Below are 26,362 nucleotides of genomic sequence, written 5' to 3' on the forward strand. Positions count from 1 at the left end.
ATTCCTATCAAATCAGTGCAAATCGCTTTATTAATCATAACAGTGTGAGTATGTGACCTAACAAAAGAATGAGTCAATCCCTAAACCTTATGGGATGGTCACGCATTATCACCAAACCTCGACATCCCATCCGAAGAAAATGGGACTATTCTCATGAGGAGAATAAACATATTGACAAATGTTATTTCACAAATAATCTCATCTTTTGCTTCTATATAGATATATTTCCTTTAAAATTTAACGATTTATGCATCAATGAATGAACGAAGAAACCGAATCGCAATAAAACAGGTTTGTTTTCATGGATGTTGGGGTTTAAGAAGTCGAGGGTTGGCAGGAGTCGAGCTGTCGCTGTCAGCTGTTCAGTGTTTTCATCTACGTCACATCATTCTGCTTCATTATTAAGATGTCTTACGCCTATTTATTCAAGTATATCATCATTGGAGATACGGGTAAGATATATTTTCGCCCTAGTCGTAAATGAGGTGTATTAGCGACAGTAATGGAGGCGGAGATAAACTATGATATTTGGGAGATATGGTCCTTCCCCCAATATGGCGAAAATCGATTCGCTTGATTTACTCTGGTGTATTCTTTTCCTGCTGTACAAATAGACTTTGTGATGGTTCGAAATGTCTAATAAGGATGTTGGTTTTCCTTCTTTAAATGTGGAAATGTAGATTTGGGGGAATTGAATGTTTGGGAATGTTAAATATGGATGTAGATGGGGCTAGGCTAGGGTCTCCCTGCCCACGGTAGGCAACAATGAGATATTTTAGCACCGATTATGAATAAAGAAATTTACAAGATTTTTAAATCTTAATGAAGTTATACACAAACAAGAAGTTACTTCCAGTTAATGACCAAATGTATTGGGTGTCTATTTAACCTTGTCCACAGTAGTGAAACCTTGCTGGTAGGTTAGGATATAATATTCACTGACCAATTATTCCGAACTTTGGTTTAATTTGATAGACCTTAATTTTAGGTTAGGGTATATTGTGTTATTTACAAACCAATTAATCAGAATTTTAATCTAATTTGAGGGCAAAACTGTAAATATAAATGACCAATCTGACCTTCACAAAGCTGCTGAGACCTCTATCCCTCTTTAGGTTCTAAACTATATGCGCAGCGGGAAATCCATTAATTATTTGTGCGGAGAAGCACAAGAAAAACGGTTGGGAAAAGGTAAATTATGCATTTGGCAAGAAATTTTGGTAAAATTGTCGTACAGTACAGTATCCCTAAAGAAGAAAATGAGTTCTGCTCCTGTTAGATATATAGGTAATTTGAACAATTCTTATGTAAACATTTGGTAGAAATCTTTATTTTTTAAGTACAGTGATAGTTTTTAAAATTCTAAAATCTACGACGAAAACTATAAGGGGAATTATACACTAGGCTACAACCCAATTGGAGCCTTTGTATATCGGCGGCCAGCTCCTCCCATGCGGATTAAGAATGGACATCAACTAACCTAAACCTTCCCCCCTAACTTATTCTACTAGCCGTCTCCTTACCTACTTGCCTAACCGGAGTGGCTAAAGTCTCCCTGCGATCCCCCTTACACTGCTGTATTCTAAGTTGTCCATAATAATACGTATAGGTGGCCGCTATCATACATACACCCCACCTAATTTAAGGTTTCCCAACTAACCTAACCTAACTCTTATCCTTAACTAGGGGGCTGTGCCCCTTTTGTCACATTCCCTAAGGCCTCTTATGTCGTTAGCCTGCTCTAAGAACGTTAGTAACACTTCTTTTACTTTCCAACCAGTTTTTTTTCTAAAAATTGGATTTTCTGATGTATATTCTAGATTATGTTAACATGTCCACAAAACTTGAAGTATAAGTTTTTCATCGATTTAAGTCACCAACCTTCATAACACCCATAAACACACCAGTAACTCTTCTTATACCTTCCTAAAGGGAAATAGTCTATGTGGAATGTTCCCAATAAAGACATTATAAATAAATGAGTGTCAATGTAGAACAGTTTTCACGAAACTTTTATAGATAGAGAGGGTGGAGTTTAACTAAGTGAAAGCATCTCTGATTTGAGATTGGAAAGGTCTACCATTATTTGTAGTACACGGAGCCTTTGTACATCAGCGGCCAGGTCCTCCAGCGAGCATAAAATATGGACGCCAACGAAACTATACTTCTTCCTTAGCTTAACCTAAAAGTTGTGTCCTCACTTACTTACCTAACAGGATGGCTAACACCCCCCTGCAACCCCCCCTTACACTGTTTCATTCTTAGTCAGCCGTCATCATGCATACAGGTGGCCACTATCATACATACACCCCTAGTACACAAAATAGAAAATCAAGTCGGGTCAGAAGCACCGCTTTCTGGGAATTTTGTGAACTTACTTGGGAGATTCACGTTGTCGGTAAGCAGATCAAAATAAAAATTAAGTGGCATATGGAATTGTAAAGAGTAAAAGAGAATTCTTAACGAAAATAACTATCTAGATTAGTGGTAACTTCCGACTCTAGGGTATGTTGTTTGAAAAAGTGGATTTGTAAAGTTCTATAGTATTTGATTGTCATTTCTAAAGTTGTAGTTAATTATACAGTACTGTACTGTATTTAAACCGTAAATTTGGGGATATAGCGTGATACTGTCAAATTTTTCCCCACACCAAATTATGCTTCTAGTAATGTTTGGGTGCTGCGCAATTGTGTTTTTTTCCCATGGAATGTGAGGTACAAATGAGTAATAACATTTTTATTAAACCCTACCATTATGAATGTGAAAAATATTAATTAATTGACATTGCTATAAGAGTTGATGGTTGCCAAATGTGCATGCTCTATTCTCAAGTGCTTGTGGAACCAAGTTTTTGTCATATACAGTAATCATAACCTAATCATGTGAGCCAATTAAAGCTACTAATTTACTATGCTTGAACACCTGAATGTGTTCACAATTCAGGTACTGTATATTTTCTTGTGGTTTTGGGGATTTCAATTGTTTTGAAGCTTTAAGATGTGAAATCATGCATCAAGCTATTTATGTACTGTATATTAAGGGATAATTGTTTTATTAATATATGACATGCTTGCCAAAAATAAATTTGTTAAACATTAACTACAAAGATTTTTTTGAGGCCAAACAAATGTAGCCTTCGTATCGTATTTCTCCAAACATGGCTAGAAATCTGTTGAACTGTGCAGTGATAAAAGAGGGAGGGGGCAGCCCCTATCCAGGTAGGATTTGATGTTTATGCTTGGTTTGGGGCTAATGATATACGGATAGGACAGATACTCAGAATACCATTAAAGTTTATTCTCATGATGTTCATATAAATATCCTAAATATTTCATATATACATGACCATTATGTGCAATATGGCAAAAAAAGTGTTTGCAAAGTCAATCTTGAAATAGGCTGTTTATATAACACATCCATTTGTTATTATTTTTTACTTGCTATTTTGCTCATAAACTTGTAACAGAACTATAGATAGACGAAATACTGTATGTACTGTCCTGGACAGAACTCTCTGGACTACAGTCCATTTCTTTTAGCGAGGCAGATTTGCACCGACTCGCAGCGGTGCCCTTTTAGCTCGGAAAAGTTTCCTGATCGCTGATTGGTTAGAATTATCTCGTCCAACCAATCAGCGATCAGGAAACTTTTCCGAGCTAAAAGGGCACCGCTGCGAGTCATTGCAAATATGACTCGCTAAAAGAAATACAGTAGACTATAGATGTCATTGTATCACATAAAAAATGCTCGAAGTGGTCCCATGTAGACCAGTTAAATATTATTTTTCTAATTTTCTTTTATACTGATTTATATAACATTGTCCTTTCCGGAGGTAGCATTGTAATTCCATAACCTCAGTTTCAATAGGTAAAATGAAGACGTGTGTTTTGAAGCTAAATGAAACTGGTCTGCATAAGGCCACTCTGAACACATTTTATGACACAATGAAGTTTAGTCCAGAGGTTATTATCCGGGATGTTATGTACATCCACGGTTTAGATAGTCATCTAAGAAAATTCCAACCTACGCAATGTTATCAGCACATTACTTTGGCAAAGGAACATGGGTTAGTCATCAATCTTTTCACTAACTGCAGTTTAAATGTGCCTGGGGTTCTTATACTGCTAAATAAATGATTTAAAAGAATTACAGCTACTATGGTGAAGCTATTTTTAAATGCATTGTAACAGAAAATTTGTCATTTTTATTTTCAAAAGTAGTAGTTCTGTCTACAATGTATGAGGATATTAAGTAACTGATAATGTGAAAAACAGTATAATAATACTGTATGTAGATTGCAAGAAAATTTTCAAGGAATTCTACCTTGTTTTGTTTTTCTCTTAGTTTTGAAAAATCTGGTGGGCCACAAGTAGATGGCACTTTTGAAGCTGCTTTGGTATTTTTTCACTATTTTTCCGAATGCTTGACAAGTGAGCCGTCTCACCCCAAAGCAAGGTTGCGAGTCAACCTTTACTGAGCACCCAAACTGCAAATGCTCCTCAATCTCAGACGCTGGTCAATGAGACACACCTAAACCCAGACGCATAAAGTAGTTTCTTGACGCGTGCGCTGAAAGTTGAACGCTAGGCTCTCACTTGAGCACTCGCTCGCTCTCGCCGTGCCATCCTAGTTCTTCGAAGCGTGGGTTTTCCTTCAGATGTGCTGGCATGGCCACTCTCATATGAATGCAACATCTTTGAATGTATGTGTAGGACTAACCTTACTAAAACCCAGGCGTGTTCACCAAAGCAAAAGTGTGAGTTGTCTTTGACGATGGACTAGCGCCTGCGAAAGCTAAGCGCACTAACACATTTGTTGGTAAGTCTAACTAGTAGACCTCAGGAGTTGTGACCGTCAACGTACAGTTACTCATGGATGTAATCCTCACATTTGATCCCATCCAGATCATCCAGAATAGTTTTCTTTCACCAACGATTGTCATTGATAGAATTTAGGTCAACCTCGCACTACCCCTCTCTTCGAATCGAAGAGCTTTCAGCAGGAATCCTCTTCGAAAAAATTATAGGAATAAATGAATTCCGGCCAGATCCTTAGTCTCTATTGCAATGGAAGATAGGACGTTACCCCCCCCCTCTCTCTCTCTCTCTCTCTCTCTCTCTCCTCTCTCTCTCTCTCCCTCCCTCCCTCCCTCCCTCCCTCCCTCCCTCCCTCCCTCCCTCTCTCTCTCCTCTCTCTCTCTCTCCTCTCTCTCTCTCTCTCTCTCTCTCTCTCTCCCTCCCTCCCTCCCTCCCTCTCTCTCTCTCTCTCTCTCTCTCTCTCTCTCTCTCCCTCCCTCCCTCCCTCCCTCTCTCTCTCTCTCTCTCTCTCTCCCTCCCTCCCTCCCTCCCTCCCCTCCCTCCCCCTCTCTCTCTCTCTCTCTCCCTCCCTCTCTCTCTCTCTCTCTCTCTCCCTCCCTCCCTCTCTCTCTCTCTCTCCCTCCCTCCCTCCCTCTCTCTCTCTCTCTCTCTCTCCCTCCCTCCCTCCCTCCCTCCCTCCCTCCCTCCCCCCCCTCTCTCTCTCTCTCTCTCCCTCCCTCCCTCCCTCCCTCCCTCCCCCTCTCTCTCTCTCTCTCCCTCCCTCCCTCCCTCCTCCCTCCCTCCCTCTCTCTCTCTCTCTCTCTCTCCCTCTCTCTCTCTCTCTCTCTCTCTCTCTCTCTCTCTCTCTCTCTCTCTCTCTCTCTCTCTCAAAACATGACTTGGGAACCATTGTTGTGATGTTTTGTATGCCTTTATATGGGTACGCGATTATGATCGTGCATTTGATTTCAGCAATGAAGAAGAATATCAGGCGTGCTCGTTTGAAGCACTTGCCTTTCCAGAATAAAGAAACACATCAGGATTCAACTTCTGATTAGTATGGTGGTAATGCTTTGGCTTGTAATTCGCACGGCAGCATATAGATCCCAGCCTGAGACTAAGTTTAAGCTGTATTCTTCACTTTGATTCAGCTTTATTTGAATCTTTATGCATCGAAGCAAACTTTTTGTTTGAGGCCTGGCTCATACATTAAATTCTCCTTGCCTCGTGAATGTAGCGAGTCAACTGACTAGGTACAATGAAAGAAAATGGCACTGCTACCCTTCCATTTTCATTTTGAACAAGTCTTTTAAAGACAAATCAGTTGTAGTTTCTTATAAGGTACTCTTGTCGTTTTTCCCATCCAGTAGAAGAAATAGGGTTAGCCAGTCTTTCCCCAATTATGAAGAAAACACCAATGGTGTGAACGTTGTGTTTTCTCCATAGCTGTCCATAGCTGCGAGCATCTTTGGAACGATTCCGCTATAGCGAGTAAAGCTTGGAACAACACTCTGATGCAAGCAGCTTTGGAATGTTACCACACATTCTTGTGACTTTGGAAGGTTGGCCCTCTTGCTCTTATCGCTAACATATTTAGCGATTACTCTCTCTTACAATAGTTCCATCTCTCTAGTTTGCTCTCACATCAGAGTTATACTAGATATAATACTAGGGGATTATACATTGTTAAGAGAGCGACATGTCATAAGTGCACGATCATAAGACGCAACGCAACTGTGCTCGAGTGGTTGCTTGCGAGCAATCGCGGATCCTCTTAACTGCTCTCGAAATGTTGCGTACCTTCTTAACAACACATGATCGGTCATACACACTCTCACCTGTCTGTTAGATAGCTCTTCTATGGGATATAATTAGAAGTAAAGTACTTCCATTCAAGGTATCATCAATGCCTCCATGGAAATTACCTGAGATATCTTTATGTAAATACAGTACTTTATTGGAGTTGAGAAGAATATGACTGACCTAGAAGCCAGGTCTCTTTTTATGGAACATGTTGAAGAACATAGAGGATCGACTTTTATATATACTGATGGCTCCAAATCTGATGCTGGCGTTGGATTTGGAGTACATAGTAATGGTTTTAATTGTAGAGGTGCACTTCCTCTGACCGCTTCCATATTTACTGCCGAACTATGTGGCATATTAACCGCTATTGAGAAAATAGCGTTGGAGAAGGAGGGTAATTTTACAATTTTTAGTGATGCAAGGAGTGTCCTTCAAGCTTTAGAAGTTTTTAATTCTAACAACCCTCTAGTTTTAATGATTTTAGAATGGCTTTTTATTATTGGACGGAGAGGTATAACAGTTAGATTTTGTCGGGTTCCAGCACACGTAGGTGTGTCTGGGAATGAGAAGGCAGATTCACTGGCAAAGAATGCTGCATCCGAGTTGCTGCCAAGAAGATATCCCATTCCGTGTAACGACTTCCAACCTAACATCAAGAAATTGCTTTGTGATAAATGGCAACAGCACTGGGATTGTCTAGATGGCAATAAAATGAGAGAAGTAACAAATGCCATATCTCCTTGGAGGTATAACATGATGCCCCGAAAATGGGAGACTTCTCTTTGTCGTCTCCGTATTGGTCACACTCGGTTGACACGAGTTTCTGCTGAAGTGCCAACACCAACCATATTGTGAAGACTGTTTAGTACCTCTAACAGTGAGGCATTTGTTGACCGAATGCCCCAATTATAATAACTTAAGGAATAGATATTTGTTTGAGGCTCGAGGTGAGGGTGACAGGTTCATCCTCGCCAAGATTCACGGACATTATGTGTCCTATGCAAGTGGCATTTTTAGATTTATTTCAGAAGTAGGTCTTCTGAAAACTATCTAACGTTTATAATGACATCCAACTTTTACGGTTTCAATTGAATAATCTTTAATTTTCAATATTAAACTTACCCGATAATCATGTAGCTGTCAACTCCGTTGCCCGACAGAATTCTATGGAGGGATACGCCAGCTATCACAATACTAGAAGGGGGTGTACTTACCAGCGCCACCTGTGGCCAGGTACTATAGTACTTCTTGTTGACACCTCCTCAATTTTTCCTCTGTCGTGCTTCCGGCAAGACGTTCTGGGATACGCTTATGATCTTGGAGTATTTTCACGGCTTTTGGTGAAGTATTTCTCTCAGATTTCGGCTGTCGCTTTACTGGAAAACTTCTATATTAGCTTAGATAGCTATTATTTAGTCCTGATTAACGGTTAACGATCTTTTGCTTGATTTTGAAACCCCACTTGGCTAACTCTTTTGATTCAAGATGTCTGACATTTCACAAGCCCCCACCCATAGACGATGTAGGTCTTGTAATAGGCGTATTCCGAAGGCCTCGGTAGATCCTCACACCGCTTGTTCTGACTGTAGGGAAAGGCCCTGTCAGTTAGAAGATCGATGTGAGGAATGCGCCGGACTTTCGGAACTTGATTTTGTCCGTCTTAAGTATTCAACCAAGTTAGAGAGAGAGAGAGTTAGGAGGAGTTCTTCTCACTCTTCACTTTTTTCCTCACCTCATGATCCCCTACCTTTTCCTACCCCTGTAGTGGCTACCCCCGAACCTATTTGCCCTCAGCCTGATATGTCTGTTGTTTTGCGTGCCATTCAGGCCTTAGGTGACAAAGTAGAGTCAGTGGTTAGTGATCATAAGTCTCTTATGGCCGAAGTCAAGGAACTTAAGGTCAAGAGTGCAGTGGGTGGTATTAGTGCCAGTGCTGTGACGAGTGCTAGTGTCAGTGCAGTGCCAAGTGCTAGTGTCAGTGTCAGTGTGGTGCGTGAGGATACTTCTGTGCGTGCCAGTCGTCCTCCCAGTCCGGGACCTCTTGCAAGCTCCCAAGCCCAGGGGAGAAGCAATGTCGAAGGGCAAAAGGGTTCGGCAGGCCTTGATCGGCGCACAGAAGTATCCTCGGTGGTTGCGGGCGTGTCTTCCAGAGACCGTCACTCCCACCTGCAGACGATTGAGCCCGTCTTTTACTCGTCTGCTGATCAATTGTCAGGGAAGAAACGCTGGACTCAGGTCTCAAGACCACTCAAACGCAGAGTCCAGACCTCAAGAACTCAACCGGGCTGCAGTCATTGGATCAGCTCTGACTCGCCGCAGTCATCAGTTGAATGCACTCCGCCTAAGAGGAGTAAGGTTCTGCCGCAACAGATCTCTGCTGTTAAGGCTTTACCTCAGCAGACCTTAGTGTCTGCCGACCCCAAGTTGACTCTACTGCAGTCCATGCAGTCACAACTTGCGGTCTTGATGCCTGAGTGTCAGGCTGAGAAGGTTACACCTCCTCCTGCGATCGCTCCGCCTGACCGCAGTACTGCCTGCCAGGCGTACGATGTTGAGGCTCCTCAGGATACCTTACCACGTTCTGAGTTTACTGTTTCCAGTGGTGTGCAGCTCCCTCCGCCTTCCTTAAGGCAACCTCAGCAATGGGAACAGGAAGCTTATACCTTACTTCCTCCGCTTCCACTTGCAGTTCCACCAGTGAGGCAACACTCTCTTGAGGTACAACAACCTCTCCCATCCATGAGTCAGTCTCCTCAGCTCTCGCTGCAGCGAGCTCAACCCTCCTCAAGGCAAGCACCTCAACACCTTAGCCTTGCGCCTCAGGAACCTCAACTCGCGAGACAATTACTGCGTTCTGCGCAGCCACTACCTCATCGCTCACAGCTCACACCTCAGGAACCTCAACTCGTTCCTCAGGAACTTGCTACTGCGCATCCGCCAACCACTCAGCAAGCGCAACCCTTGAGTTCAGACACTCATGCCAGGAGTCAGCCTCCTCCATCCATGCGCCTACCTTCTGCTACTTCTTTTGATCAGCCTTTGCAGACTGAGCCTCAGGTGTTCCCTCAACAGAGTCTTGAAGAGGAAACCACAAATATTGTTGTTCCAGCTCGTGCTGACTCTGCTGTTCAGCATACCTTACCGATCTCTTCGCTACACTCTGGTGATGAGGTGTCTGATGATGAGGCTGCACACCTGGATCCCTCATCAGACGTGGATGAATCCAAGTCTTCTCCACCTTCTATTGACTTTCGTAAGGTCTTGGCTCTTTTTAGGGAGGTATACCCAGACCACTTTGTCTCTGCTATCCCCCGCTCTCCGCCATCTGAGTTTTCGCTGGGCATGCAGCCAGCTAAGTCTACTTATACTAAGCTAGTCTTAGCAAGGTCCTCTAAGAGAGCGTTAAGGATTTTAGGGGAGTGGTTGCAGTCTAAGCAACAACTTGGAAAGACTTCGTTCATGTTTCCTCCGACTAAGCTCACTTCTAAAGCGGGCGTTTGGTATGCCACAGGAGAGGAACCAGGCTTGGGAGTACCTGCCTCTGCCCAGGCTGACTTCTCAAGTCTGGTAGACTCTCCTCGTAGAACAGCAATGAGGCGCTCTAAGGTTTGCTGGACCTTCTCAGACCTTGATCACTTCCTGAAGGGTGTTTTTAGAGCATTTGAGATGTTCAACTTCCTAGACTGGTGCCTGGGGGCCCTCAGCAAGAAGACCTCCCCTGCGGACAAGGATTCTGCCATGCTCTTAATGTCCTGCATGGATAAGGCCATTAGAGATGGATCTGGCGAGCTTGCTTCGATGTTTGTGTCAGGGGTTCTTAAGAAAAGGGAGCAGCTTTGTACCTTCCTTTCCTCCAGCATCACACCTTGTCAAAGGTCTCAACTCCTTTTCGCTCCGCTCTCGAAGTTCCTTTTTCCCGAAGAGCTTGTTAAGGACTTGTCTGCTGCCCTGATACAAAAGGACACACATGATCTTGTGGCCTCATCGGCTCGTAAGACTAAGGTTGCTACCTCAGTCCCCAGGACTTATCGCACCCCAGTGGCTGATACTCCTGCTACGAGGTTCATACCGCCCTTTCGTGGTAGAGCCCCCAGCCGAGGAAGCTCCCGTCCAGACTCTTCCAGGAGCAAGTCTAGGAAAAGTTCCAAGGCTTCTAAAGGAAAAAACTGACTCTCCGCATCTCCAGACAGCAGTAGGAGCCAGACTCAAGATCTTCTGGCAAGCCTGGGAAAAGAGAGGTGCAGACGCCCAGTCTGTCAGTTGGCTGAGGGAGGGTTACAGGATACCATTCTGCCGCAAACCCCCTCTGACCACATCTCCCATCAACCTCTCTCCCAACTACAAAGAAGAGGACAAGAGGCTAGCGTTGCACCAGGAGGTGTCGCTCCTTGTACAGAAGAAGGCAGTGGTTATAGTCCGTGACCATCAATCCCCGGGCTTCTACAACCGTCTCTTTCTGGTGGCCAAGAAGACAGGAGGTTGGAGACCGGTGCTGGACGTCAGCGCGCTCAATGCGTATGTCACCAAGCAGACGTTCACGATGGAGACGACGAAGTCGGTCCTAGCAGCGGTCAGGCAGGAGGACTGGATGGTCTCGTTGGACCTGAAAGATGCCTACTTTCACGTTCCTATTCATCCAGACTCCCAACCTTTCCTGAGATTCGTTTTTGGAAAGGTTGTCTACCAATTCCAAGCCCTGTGTTTTGGCCTAAGCACAGCTCCTATGGTGTTTACGCATCTGATGAGGAATATAGCAAAATTCCTCCACTTATCGGACATCAAAGCCTCCCTTTACTTAGACGACTGGCTGTTGAGAGCCTCCACGAGTCGTCGCTGTCTGGAGAGTCTCAACTGGACTTTGGACTTAATCAAAGAACTGGGTCTGTTAGTCAACATAGAAAAGTCTCAGCTCATTCCCTCCCAATCCATTGTGTACCTGGGAATGGAGATTCGGAGTCAGGATTTTCGGGCTTTTCCATCGGCCCCAAGGATAAGCCAAGCCCTAGATTGCATCATGAGCATGCTGAAGAGGAGCAGTTGCTCGGTGAGACAGTGGATGAGTCTCACAGGGACCCTTTCATCGCTGGCCCTGTTCGTCAAGCTAGGGAGACTCCACCTCCGCCCTCTTCAATTCCATCTTGCAGCTCATTGGGACAAGGGTTTGACTCTCGAAGCAGTCTCTATCCCAGTCACCAAAGAGATGAAGACCACTCTCTTGTGGTGGAAGACCAATCTCCTTCTCAGGGAGGGCCTATCGTTGGCTATTCAGACCCCCAATCTTCATCTCTTCTCAGATGCATCGGACTCGGGCTGGGGTGCGACCTTGAACGGACAGGAATGCTCGGGAACGTGGAACGAGGAACAGGGAACGCTCCACATCAACTGCAAGGAGCTACTAGCAGTTCATTTAGCCCTGCTGAACTTCAAGTCCCTCCTGCTAGGCAAGGTGGTGGAGGTGAACTCAGACAACACCACAGCCTTGGCTTACATCTCCAAGCAAGGAGGGACCCATTCGAGGAGCCTATACGAGATCGCAAGGGACCTCCTCATTTGGTCAAGAAGTCAAAACCTCACTTTAGTCACGAGGTTCATTCAGGGCAACATGAACGTCTCAGCAGATCGCCTAAGCAGAAGGGATCAGGTCATTCCCACGGAATGGACCCTCCACAAAAGTGTGTGCAACAGACTTTGGACCTTGTGGGGTCAGCCTACCATAGATCTGTTTGCCACCTCCATGACCAAGAGACTTCCGCTGTACTGTTCCCCAGTTCCAGACCCAGCAGCAGTTCATGTGGATGCTTTTCTGCTGAACTGGTCCCATCTCGACCTTTACGCATTTCCACCGTTCAAGATAATAAACAAAGTCCTTCAGAAGTTCATCTCGCACGAAGGGACACGGCTGACGCTGGTTGCTCCCCTTTGGCCTGCAAGAGAATGGTTCACAGAGGTACTTCAATGGCTAGTCGACGTCCCCAGGACTCTCCCTCTAAGAGTGGACCTTCTACGTCAACCTCACGTAGACAGGTTGCACCCAAACCTCCACGCTCTTCGGCTGACTGCCTTCAGACTGTCGAAAGATTCGCTAGAGCTAGAGGCTTTTCGAAGGAGGCAGCCAGCGCGATTGCCAGAGCAAGAAGGGTTTCCACTCGTAGAGTCTACCAATCTAAGTGGGAAGTCTTCCGGAGCTGGTGTAGAGCCAATGCAGTATCCTCTACCAATACCTCTGTGACCCAAATAGCTGACTTCCTATTACATCTTAGGAATGAGAGATCCCTTTCAGCCCCTACGATTAAAGGGTACAGGAGTATGTTGGCTTCAGTTCTCCGCCACAGAGGTTTGGACCTTTCTTCCAACAAGGACCTTCAAGACATCCTTAAGTCTTTTGAGACTTCTAAAGAGCGTCGTCTATCCACTCCAGGCTGGAACCTAGACGTAGTCTTAAGGTTCCTTATGTCACCTAGGTTCGAACCTCTCCAGTCAGCTTCCTTCAAGGACCTTACCCTCAAGACTCTTTTTCTCGTCTGCCTTGCAACAGCTAAGAGAGTCAGTGAGGTTCATGCCTTCAGCAAGAACATTGGTTTCACGACCGAATCTGCAACATGTTCTTTTCAGCTCGGATTCTTAGCTAAGAATGAACTTCCTTCACGTCCTTGGCCTAGATCGTTTGAAATACCTAGCCTCTCCAACATGGTAGGTAACGAGCTAGAGAGAGTTCTTTGCCCTGTCAGAGCTCTCAAGTATTATCTTAATAGGTCTAAACCTATTCGAGGACAGTCAGAAGCCTTATGGTGTGCCATCAAGAAACCTTCGAGGCCCATGTCCAAGAACGGGGTTTCGTATTATATAAGGCTTCTGATTAGAGAAGCCCATTCTCACTTAAAGGAGGAAGACCTTGCGTTGCTGAAGGTAAGGACCCACGAAGTAAGAGCCGTAGCTACTTCGATGGCCTTTAATAAAAACCGTTCTCTGCAGAGCATAATGGATGCAACCTATTGGAGGAGCAAGTCAGTGTTTGCATCATTTTATCTTAAAGATGTCCAGTCTCTTTACGAGAACTGCTACACCCTGGGACCATTCGTAGCAGCGAGTGCAGTAGTAGGTGAGGGCTCAGCCACTACATTCCCTTAATCCCATAACCTTTTTTAACCTTTCTCTTGAATGCTTTTATTGTTGTTTTTATGGTTGTTACGGTAGGCTAAGAAGCCTTCCGCATCCTTTTGATTTGGCGGGTGGTCAATTCATTCTTGAGAAGCGCCTGGGTTAGAGGTTGTGTAGAGGTCCTTTAGTAGGGGTTGCAGCCCTATATACTTTAGCACCTTTGAGTTGATTCAGCCTCCAAGAGGAACGCTGCGCTCAGTAAGGAAGACGAACTTAAAAAAGAGGCAGAGTAACGGTTCAATTCGACTTCCTTACCAGGTACTTATTATTTCATTGTTATTTGAGATAACTGTTATATGAAATATGGGATACTTAGCTATCCTTTAATCTTGTACACTGGTTTTCACCCACCCCCCTGGGTGTGAATCAGCTACATGATTATCGGGTAAGTTTAATATTGAAAAATGTTATTTTTATTAGTAAAATAAATTTTTGAATATACTTACCCGATAATCATGATTTAATTGACCCTCCCTTCCTCCCCATAGAGAACCAGTGGACCGAGGAAAAATTGAGGAGGTGTCAACAAGAAGTACTATAGTACCTGGCCACAGGTGGCGCTGGTAAGTACACCCCCTTCTAGTATTGTGATAGCTGGCGTATCCCTCCATAGAATTCTGTCGGGCAACGGAGTTGACAGCTACATGATTATCGGGTAAGTATATTCAAAAATTTATTTTACTAATAAAAATAACATTTTATTTGTATATATAAACTAAATATCGGTGCCTGAAAACCTTAAATCAATCAATCAATCCTTCAAGAATACAACCCAAAGCCAGGATGCAGGTTAGATGGTGAAAAAGAGTGTAAATGACTCCTTCACAAATACAAACCTGAGGAGAGTAGGCCTACTCATGTTTGTATAGTTAGGGGGAATCCTATTACTTCCCAAGGCCTCTGTTGTTGTTGTTGTTGTTAGTACTAGTTAAGCTACAACCCTAATTTGAAAAGCAGGATGTTATAAATCCAAAGGCTCCAACAGGGAAAAATAGCCCATTGAGGAAAGGAAACAAGGAAATAAACTACAAGAGAAGTTATGAAGGATTAAAATAAGATATTTAAAGAATAGTAACATTAAAGTAGATCTCTCATACCCAGGTATAAACTATAGAAACTTCAAAAAGAAAAAAAAGGAAGGGAAATAAGATAGAATTCTGTAGTACAGTATTTCCAAGTGTACCCCCAAGGAAGAGAACTCTACCCCCAAGACAGTAGAGGCCATAATACAGAGGCAGGTAGGGAACAGATCTGTTGGCTGCACTTAGGCTTTATAACTCAGAGTGGTCACATGCTGGTGCCCTCCTAGCCTTTGGCACGTCGCCCCTTGCCTGTCGACCTGGGAGCTCCTACCCGCTTGCTCCCATCTTCCCCCCTTATTTTACCATCGAATATTCTTTTGGATTGATAGTAAAGATATGTGCAAGCATACCAGTCATGCACTTTTACTTTGTCAATTTACACAATCCAAGGACAGTTGCTGGCCCCAGACAAAAGGACTAACTGTGGTAAGAGCATACTGGGTCAAAGGTGCAGCCGACACGTGCCAGAAAGAGGGGCCACGCTCCTACTTCGAAAATGCTTAATAACTATGCTAACAATGGTAATCATAATTGGTTATGAGTGGTATTCAAGATTAATATTTTTGCCTACATTAGAAAAAGGATCTCAACTTAGCTTTTTTGAAATAGGAATTATTCATATAAAAAATTAACTGTAAAGATTATGTGCATAAAAAATCAACAAAGAATTTTCTATAGGGTTAAAAGAGTTTAGTATTGTATTTTATTTACTTAATTGTCCTGTCTTGTTTCAGGTGTGGGCAAATCATGCCTCCTCCTGCAGTTTACAGACAAGCGCTTCCAGCCAGTCCATGATTTAACTATCGGTGTAGAGTTTGGTGCTCGTATGATCACAATTGACAACAAACAGATCAAACTTCAAATCTGGGACACAGTAAGTGTGAAAAGTAATATGCATAACTCTGTCTTCTATGAATGCTTCACAGCAGTTTTCTATAGTGAGGTAATCTGTCTTTTTGCCAGTCACAGGTATATAGGGTGCGCTCAGGCATGTTGAATAATAAAATCTGAGAAGGAATAAAGACCCTGTGGTATAGTATAGCCTACACTTGAACTTTCAAAATATTTCATAGCTGATAATGTTCAAATAAAATGGTAATTTCAAGAGGTTTATCGGCAAAAGGTATCATGGCTGAAATCGGTATCCATGCAAAACCTGTAATGATTTAATAAAACTGTCAGTTTGAGGTTGGCCAAGTTGCAAATTTACTGTATTTATAAGAGAAGAGTAAGTAAAGTAGATTATTAAATGTTATTGAATGGATATCTAAACATGTTCTGCTTGGTTTTCTAAAAAATCCTTGATGATGATGTTTGTATTTTGATGACAGGCTGGTCAGGAGGCGTTTAGATCAATTACTCGATCCTATTACCGTGGTGCTGCTGGGGCGCTCTTAGTTTACGATATCACGAGACGAGAGACCTTTAACCATCTCACACAGTGGCTTGAAGATGCTCGCCAACATTCAAATTCTAATATGGTCATAATGCTTATTGGTAACAAAAGGTTAGTATAAGTTACATTGACTATTTTAGTCTTGAAACATTTGTATTCATTATGGTTAGTAATTTGTTTTGTACATATATTTATGTAGTACCCAATAAGTTATTCTGCATTTTCTTGACAGTGATTTAGAGTCAAGGCGTGAAGTGAAGAGAGAAGAAGGCGAAGCATTTGCTCGTGAGCACGGTTTAATCTACATGGAGACGTCTGCAAAGACCGCCGCAAATGTAGAGGAAGCTTTCATCAACACCGCTCGAGAAATCTATGAAAAGATCCAAGAGGGAGTTTTCGATGTTCATAATGAGGTTAGTTACTTTTTTTATGCATGATTATAAAGTAATTAAATAACTGTACAATAATTCATTACAGCTTAAGAAGGTCAATGAGGAAAAATATTTGTTCTTTTATGTGTGACTTATGTATTTTTTAAACCAATCTTTGGATTTATGTTACTGGTATTTCAGTGTGTGTATAAAGCTTTGATTTCTGTAGCTTTTTTAGATGTAAAAAATTAATTATAATATACTGTATACTGTCGGGAAGTATTTTTGCGAATATATTCAAGAATATTTACAGTATTGTACTATAATCAGCCTTATTCATGAGGGGTTAGGTAACAGAGACAGGCGTGAAAAGCGAGACTCCGCGAATGCTTGCTGCCTTGGGGTGATTATGCTCATAACCTAACAATTCACTGATCATTACCTATGTGCGGTTGACTAACATGCTTGGTAACCCACTGTGCTGCACTACATTCTTATCATGTGCGTTCTATCATGGTATTATAGTGCATACTACTTTGAAGAGGTAATTTGACAATATTAACACAGCTTTAGTACAAGGTAAGACACTCATAAACTGGAAATAATCACCACGACTCATAAAACAAAAGTTGTCGCCACACATGCTTTGTATAAGTATCAACGAAATACGTGTTCGTATCTGACAACACTTGATACTGAAGAGTAAAAAAGTCGTTAAAAGTTGAAAACAAAAGTAAAAAAAATGCTTTAATGAAGCACAATTGTCTTTTTTAAAAGCCATGATTTTTCTAGAATGGATAATGTCTGTTTAAACTTGTTTGTTTGAGAAGTGACTTTCAAATTGAGTTTCTGGTGAATGATATCAACAATCCTTCTAATAAAGAATTATTCAAGTGGACATAATTAAACTAAAATAATCCAGTTTAAAAATCTACATTTATCCTGAGACAATCTTTCCTTTGGACTGTAATTTGCATATATATTTTTCATCAGCATCATATATGGGAGATGAGAATGAGAGAGAGATAACAATAGATGAAGTGAGGAGAGCACTAGATGAAACGAGAGTAGGAAAAGCATCTGGTATGGACGGTGTGAAAGCTGAGATGTTGAAGGAAGGGGGTGTGACTGTACTTGAATGGTTGGTGAGATTGTTTAATATGTGTTTTGTGTTGTCAATGGTACCAGTAGATTGGGTTTGTGCGTGTATTGTACCACTATATAAGGGTAAGGGAGATGTGCATGAGTGTTGTAATTCAAGAGGTATTAGTTTGTTGAGTGTAGTTGGAAAAGTGTATGGTAGAGTATTGATTAATAGGATTAAGGATAAAACAGAGAATGCAATCTTGGAAGTACAGGGTGGTTTTAGAAGAGGTAATCAGATTTTTACAGTTCGGCAGATATGCGAGAAATATTTAGCAAAAGGTAAGGAGGTGTATGTTGCGTTTATGGATCTGGAGAAAGCATATGATAGAGTTGATAGGGAAGCAATGTGGAATGTGATGAGGTTATATGGAGTTGGTGGAAGGTTGTTGCAAGCAGTGAAAAGTTTATACAAAGGTAGTAAAGCATGTGTTAGAATAGGAAATGATGTGAATGATTGGTTTCCGGTGAGAGTGGGGCTGAGACAGGGATGTGTGATGTCGCCGTGGTTGTTTAACTTGTATGTTGATGGAGTGGTGAGAGAGGTGAATGCTCGAGTGCTTGGACGAGGATTAAAACTGGTAGGCGAGAATGACCATGAATGGGAGGTAAATCAGTTGTTGTTTGCGGATGATACTGTACTGGTAGCAGACACAGAAGAGAAGCTTGACCGACTAGTGACAGAATTTGGAAGGGTGTGTGAGAGAAGGAAGTTGAGAGTTAATGTGGGTAACAGTAAGGTTATGAGATGTACGAGAAGGGAAGGTGGTGCAAGGTTGAATGTCATGTTGAATGGAGAGTTACTTGAGGAGGTGGATCAGTTTAAGTACTTGGGGTCTATTGTTGCAGCAAATGGTGGAGTGGAAGCAGATGTACGTCAGAGAGTGAATGAAGGTTGCATAGCGTTGGGGGCAGTTAAGGGAGTAGTAAAAAATAGAGGGTTGGGCATGAATGTAAAGAGAGTTCTATATGAGAAAGTGATTGTACCAACTGTGATGTATGGATCGGAGTCGTGGGGAATGAAAGTGATGGAGAGACAGAAATTGAATGTGTTTGAGATGAAGTGTCTAAGGAGTATGGCTGGTGTATCTCGAGTAGATAGGGTTAGGAACGAAGTGGTGAGGGAGAGAACATGTGTAAGAAATGAGTTAGCGGCTAGAGTGGATATGAATGTGTTGAGGTGGTTTGGCCATGTTGAGAGAATGGAAAATGGTTGTCTGCTAAAGAAGGTGATGAATGCAAGAGTTGATGGGAGAAGTACAAGAGGAAGGCCAAGGTTTGGGTGGATGGATGGTGTGAAGAAAGCTCTGGGTGATAGGAGGATAGATGTGAGAAAGGCAAGAGAGCGTGCTAGAAATAGGAATGAATGGCGAGCGATTGTGACGCAGTTCCAGTAGGCCCTGCTGCTTCCTCCGGTGCCTTAGATGACCGCGAAGGTAGCAGCAGTAGGGGAGTCAGCATTATGAAGCTTCATCTGTGGTGGAAATGTGGGAGGTTGGGCTGTGGCACCCTAGCAGTACCAGCTGAACTCGGTTGAGTCCCTGATTAGGCTGAAGGAACATAGAAAGTAGAGGTCCCCTTTTTGTTTTGTTTCATTGTTGGTGTCGGCTACCCCCCAAAATTGGGGGAAGTGCCTTGGTATATGGATCATATATTATTGTACATTACTGTATATCAAAAACTACTTATTAATATATGTATAAACCTCTTTCAATCATTTTTATTAATGTATTAGAATTACCATTAAAGGGTTTATCACTGAATAGTTTACCTGTATTAATTATAGTTGTGTTGTTCTGCTTAGCCTGGTTGTTTTGAAAACTTCGGCCTGTAATAGTAATCATCGCAAAACTGCGAATTGGTGATTTTATTATTTAATGTGCTATACTGTTGTCTATATTACGAATGACTTGAATCCACCAAGATCAAACTCTCAAAAATTAAAGGGACAACTGTACCGTAAAATTTACGGCTTGAAGATTTCTAACCATTAATTTTGAGGAAAGAGGCAAATATATTTACTGTGAAACTTAGTACAGTATCTCTTGTAAATATCTAATAATGCACCAATAACTAGCCTACTTTTATATGCCATTTCCCTCCAGAATAATGTTACTTCATTTACATTATTTGATGTCTGTTCCAGGCTAACGGCATCAAAATCGGTCCCCAACACGCACCAAGCGGAGCTGGGCTTACAGGCAACCAAGGTGCGGCAGGAGGTCAAGGAGGCGGCTGTTGCTAATCTTTATCTCCTTTGGATTACAGTGACTAAGGTCGATCTGTGGAATTTACATTGATAAGAGCCAAACAAAAATTTATCCATAGAAAAAAATAAAAAAGATTAATACTGTATTGTACATGGGTGATGACTTAAAACTTAGCTTGCCCTTTGATAACTGGCAATTACTTTCCAGGGCCATATTCTCTTCAGCATTCTCTGGTCATTAGTGGTACCAAAGCCATAGAGACTTGACTGCAGAGATGTTAATGAGTATCAGCAGTTCTTTAAAATGGTTATTACTGTCGCTGCTCAGATGTGATGCATCTTGTCAGTTTGAAAAAATAAAAAATTGTGATCTAAAGAAAATTAGATTTATAAATTTCGGAAGTTTTGTAGCTGCATTAGGTCATTATCGTTTTAAAATTTTAAGTGGCATGTCAGTAAGCTCTTCATAACATGTTAAGTAAAGGCCAAAGTAGGTTGTGCTCATACATGTCCTGAGACAAAACCGCAAGATGTTATACGTAGTACCGGACTGTATATGAGAATGAAATTTTTATAGGCATGCAGTTTGATAAATCATATTTCTGTAAGAGAAAAGAATCCCGAGATCAGGAGGGAGACATTTAAGGTTTCATTAGTTTGCCAAGAGAAATCCATCGGGTGAAAGGAATTAGTGCCATTAACAGCAGTTTGTAAAGTATATGACTGTCTCTCTGGCACAATGGCCATCTTCCACTGTGATGCACAGGATCTATCAGCATTGAATTAGAAATTTCATATTACTATTTTTTATACACAAATGGATACTATATAGTATGCATATTGGTTTGTATATGTCTGTATGCTATATAATTATAATTGAACAGGGTTGGTTTATACAGCCGTTGAACTAGACTTTGTCATTTTGGGTAACGGCTAGTATAGTAAATAAAAGATGGTTATCTTGTCATAGCAGACATAAAAGGGCTTCTGCTTGTGTGGCACTGGTTACTGAATCTTTATGGATATACTGTATGGTTTCTGGAATGTGTAGACTGTGTAGTGTAAACATTGTTAGCATGATGAGTATACTGTATTACCCTCATAGGATAAAATATTAACACAGTTCCATAGCATTTTGTCATTATTTCTTCAGGTCAAATTCTGTGCAGCAATTGCCATTCTTACTCTTTTGGTTAGGGTAATAATCAAGAACTAGCACATTTATATTAATACCAAGCACTTTTGGGTAGATATCTTCATAGTACTTCGTCATAAATTTGTTTCTTCGAAGCTTCCTCATTCATGTTGGAAAATTGGCAAGATTTATCAACAAAGTTTAGTGTTGATGCAGTTGATTTGAATTTGTTTTTCATTTACTTTTACATACTGTATTATCAAATAGCACTTTGCCTATTATCAAATGACATTCTTAATAATGCTTAAAACTTTCTTTGGCATTTCTTGGTATGTTGAAATGATAAACAATTATGTTTTATGATAAGATTATAACCAGGCTAAGGGCTGTATGAACTGACTACACATCCTTGGAGTTGTGAGCTTTTCTAAGTAAATGCAAAAGTTTCCTTTTAGAAACATAACACTTTGTGCAGTACAGTAAATAGTCATTGTACTTATTTGTATTGCATAGTTGTGATGCTAAATGCTCAAGAAATGCTGATGCTTGCATATTAAATTTTTTGGAGTGTTGTGTTTAACTCCTTATTTATATACTGTATACTTTTATAGTCAGGAATATCTGAAGTGAGATCCTGGTGAAAAGTAAAATATGACTTAATTACGTAGCCACCACGATTCAATTTTCAGGGGGAAAGTGGGACGAGTTTATGGTTGGTTTAGAAAGAAAAATAATAAATTTTAGTACAGTTACAACTACTAGTATCATTGTAATAAAGACTTCAGTTTTATTTTTGAAAAGGGTTATAGTATGATTTGGTAAAATAACATTTAAGAATCCACTTCAAGAAGAAAAATGCCACTGCACAATGATTCTTTTGCCATCTTCATTATCTCCAGAAGAATAACCAATGAGTTTAAGAGGTATGGCCTATCACTTCCATTCGAAATTGGCTTTGATATTTTGTTCTTACTTTGTGAATTCCTTTGTTGAAAAATATATGTATATTTGTATTTTAAATACATCTTTTTAGATAATTATGGAGTTGATATTCTTTTTATTTTCTTGTTTTCTCACTAGATTTGATTCGGCTTGGTAGTTAAGTCTCTCGGACAGTGATTTGTGTCTTTGAACAATGGTGTGAAAGGGTTTTTTTTCTCATCTTCCCAAAAAGACTGGCTAGTAGTTTTTTACTCTTTACCATTTTAGTTCTTTTTTTGTATTAGTTGTGCTTGTGTGTAAGTTAAATACTTTGAAATTTGTAAACTGGAAAACACCAAAGAAATAGTTGTTGTAACTAATTCAGCATCAAAATATTTGAAGAAGCAATGTTGGTCTTTTATGGCAGTCACAGAATTAAGTTATATTTCCTTCAAGATTTTAAGGTTTCGTATAAACTCAAATATTCAATTTTACTGGTATGTTTATATTGAATTTAAAGTACTCTATATGACAGCAATCATTCGGTGACTGGAAAAGTAATTGTATTCTTGTGGACATAATTCATTCCACATATCGTATATAGGGCATTCTGCTTTCTTTCAGTGATAATAGAAATAGTCTCTAGTTTAATAGTAGGACTGCAAGAGGTGTCAGGTAGTAGTAACACCCTCTTGGTTTGCTCTTCCTCTTAATTGATCTTGGACAAACACTTCAAATATCTATGACTAATGTGCTTGTAAGTAGATTGCCATAATAGACCAAAGAAAAAGAATATAGAATGTGATACAAATTTATATTTTCTCATTAATTTCATGAATTTTTAAATCTGTAAGTGAGGTAGTTGCATGTTGCTCTAAATTTCATGTAGTAGATTACATACACTGTAGGATGTCATCGATTTGTCTCATTTCATTGTTACATAATATAATTTCTTCTAAGTCACTTGGAATTGCATTTCCAGAAGGTATCCAGTGCAGCCATCCTCTGAGAGGGCTGAACTGTATCTGTATCTATCTCACCTATGTGATAAAAATAATACCTTTACCAGATAAATTGAAACACTGTGTGAGTGTTTCCAAACAAAACTTGTAGATTCAATTTCATTTTCTTTTCCATAGAGGACCTGGAATTACTTTGGGACTAGAATTGTGATTCTGTAGTGATGATATATTGCGTACTGAGGCATAGGATTCGAGCCGAGTATAAGGAATGTTGACGGTTAAAAGACATTTATTGTTACATAATAAGGAAGTTGATTTCTTAACTAATTGTCTGGTTTGGTAGTATTCTTCTCATTCTTTTGATTTGCATTGAATCTTTGTCCAATTTATACCAAGGATATTTCATTGATCATGGACTTTCATTTACATTCCTTGTCCCAAGCCAGTTTGTTCTTTAAGGAAGGAATATCCACACCAATAGAATCATTGGAAAACAAAAATTTTCAGCACTACAGGACACTCCTTTTCTTATCATTATCCATGAAATGTGTGTTGGATGCATCTGTAAAACACTGGTAGACGATCTTGCTATACATCATATATAGATACATATAAATATATCCTAGAAAGGGGACGAGTAGTGTCTGGCAGCTGCGTGGTTCTGAATCGTCAGGTGTAGTCTGTGATATTGCCTTCTTGTGCAACATGAAAGGGCTCTTGACGAAACCAGCACCAGGACTGTTTACAGTAATTGTTTTTGTGATTCTACAGGACAATCTAAATGACACACCCCTTCTTAAACTCTGTCTGGTAACACAGTCAACTACACTTGTAATATGACTTTATGTTTAATAAATTGTCAAAAAACATAGTTTATTGTTTAATTCTTACATAGATTATTATTTGATTTTGTAAATGGAGTGACATACAGACATAAACTTAGTGATTGCTTCACATAATTTTAACACTTTTATTCTAAAGTAGAATGTTAGTTCCATTATCAAATTTGTTTTATAATGACCTTGCATGTTATAACCATATAAGTTAGCCCACATCTCATAAGTAATTATTTTACAGTTACATATTAAATCTTATCAATTTATGCTAGAATTCAGAAATGTTATAACGAATTTGTATTTGAATGCTGAAAATCGGATTACAATTATTATAGGGGTTGTCAAACAACACAATTTCTCGAGGTACAGTAACTCTCAGAAAAAAGGAACAAGACTTGAGAAATTGCTATTTTTACCAAAAAGAAAAAATGAATTTGGGTGTAATTATACCTCCATAAGCATTGTAGCATTTTAATTGAGTAGGATAAACAAGTTGAATCAGTTGGTTTATGGCTTTTCCACATTAGGGGCAAATATACGTTGGGCAGACACTGTTACCAATTTTGTTGTATGGGTGACTATCATGTGTAGATGACGTCAGACGAGGAAGCCACGGGTGAACCATCAAGGTGCCCGTGCCCATTGTTGAGGCACTGAATGGGCGCCTGACTATTTGTCAGACACAACTCTGACTGCACTCTGCCCTCTGTCCAGCATCTGGCCCAAGTCATACGTTCGCCTGTCTCTACATACTGTTTGATCTGGTAACACTGTTTTGAAGTGAGAAAATTAAGGGCAAATCAGTGCCCACCCTGCTTTTGGCCCATGTTTGGAAAGGCCTTTAGCTTCAAGAAAACATTATGATGTAGTGAGCTTTACCTGTAAAACTTGTAAGTCAAAAAAGGGTGCCTTTTCTTTCACACAAAGCAAAAAACGGTTTGGTTTAGACAAAGTATGAATATGCAAAATAGTATAGATTTAAAAGTTGAATAAGTTATTTTCTTGAGTTGTACCAGAAAAGGTTTATTTTATTAAATTTTATCCATTTTCAGTGCAATCATAAAATTCAACACTACCTCTAGTGTAGTACAATGTAGTTCTTCCAAGTCAAATCTGATATTTCCCTTTTCCAAAGATGATGAGCCTCCTGTTCTCGAAACAACCATTTCTAGATTATTATTGAACCAGCCTCTTGAATACAGTAGTAATTCAACTGCTGAGAAGAAATATGTACATCAGTTTTTCTTATTTTCAAGAATAAGAAGCTTATCCTTTTTTTATACAGTTGTGACCTTTTTAAGTATAAGATATCACTCCAAATTCCATTCCAATGGGTTTGAAATCTTATAGAAGTCTTACAAGAGCAAAACACCTCAGAGAAATCTAGCTCAGTTGTGATTACCAATGAAATTGTAGCATGATCAGAAATCTCGATATGAGGCCCAACTTGCATGTAACATGGAGGAAATCAATAAATGCTAGGTCCAAACAATTGCAAGACTTCTGTGTTGCCTCAGGCATAGAAATTAGATGAATAAAGCAGTAACAGAAGTCAAGATTTTGTGATAACTCTAGAAAAGCCTCTAATGTCCAAAACGTCCCCTCCAAGAATCCTTGCAAAGAGGTACCTGTCGTCCTCGCCCGCAGCTTCGGTGTTTATTAATTTTTAAAGATTCCCAAGACACGGATATTCAACCAGTAAATCCCTCCTAGTCAGATAGTATGCCATGGGCATATTTCCATGACTTCAAAGTGAGTAGCACTCATTACATCATTTATTTTAATTACGGTTTGTGGATTGCCAACTATATTAATATTGTATTTGTTGCAAATTCACCTCCGTATATTAAGATAAAAAAACTTAACACAGAATATCACCTTTTCAAGCACACACATTTACAGGAATCGAACTTAAAAAAATTTGTATTCCTCTTTATTTTACCACAGAAAACTGCTAAAATATGAAACCAAGGGATTAACCTGATTGAAGACTTCTATGGTATGTAAAACAATATGCAAGTGCAAAAACATTGTAAAATAGTTTTTTCTTCCTGATGGGTATTTTTTGATAGCTTCTAAAATTTGTTGCAAATCTACAGCCTGGGAATGTAAACCTTTCTGATGAAACTCCGTACTATAAACTCGTAAGTTTAATCAGAATATTAGAGTTAGAACCATCTGCAAAAATAAATAAATCTCGCTGGTCGTCAGCTCATGAAAACTGTAAAGCAACCCCTTTGACCGTGCAGTAGAAATTTAATCCAGAGGGAACAGGTAACCGAGAACTAATGCCACCGCAGAAATGTGTTCCTGTCACATAGGAATAGTGCCTTTCCTCACTGAACCTACTGAGACAAGACTATCAGCATCTAAAGCTGTTACTTTGGCATGAAATAACCTAAAATATATCCTAACCCTAAGATTACTGTGGTGGCCTATTGGAAATGTCCCTGTCTGACTATTGATGGACTGGAATTTTGAGTCCTGCTCAAGCTCGATAGTCTCTTTAGTGTCAGCAGGCCATCCTTGTGAGCTAACGATGGGGGG

At 40.5% G+C, this 26,362-nt stretch overlaps 1 protein-coding gene across 1 annotated transcript; it reads left to right on the forward strand.

The window, feature by feature from the left end:
- The first annotated feature begins 294 nt into the window (after nucleotides 1-294).
- On the forward strand, nucleotides 295-23,850 carry Rab2 (RAS oncogene family member Rab2). Its single transcript, XM_068364719.1, has 5 exons — nucleotides 295-452; nucleotides 15,577-15,716; nucleotides 16,174-16,349; nucleotides 16,471-16,651; nucleotides 19,899-23,850. Exons 1-5 carry the CDS (start codon nucleotides 407-409, stop codon nucleotides 19,995-19,997), a joined length of 642 nt encoding a protein of 213 aa, XP_068220820.1. The 5' UTR covers nucleotides 295-406; the 3' UTR covers nucleotides 19,998-23,850.
- The last annotated feature ends 2,512 nt before the right edge of the window (nucleotides 23,851-26,362 follow it).

The sequence above is a fragment of the Palaemon carinicauda genome, chromosome 41 (assembly GCF_036898095.1).
Source record: "Palaemon carinicauda isolate YSFRI2023 chromosome 41, ASM3689809v2, whole genome shotgun sequence".
NCBI classification, from domain to species: Eukaryota; Metazoa; Arthropoda; class Malacostraca; order Decapoda; family Palaemonidae; genus Palaemon; species Palaemon carinicauda.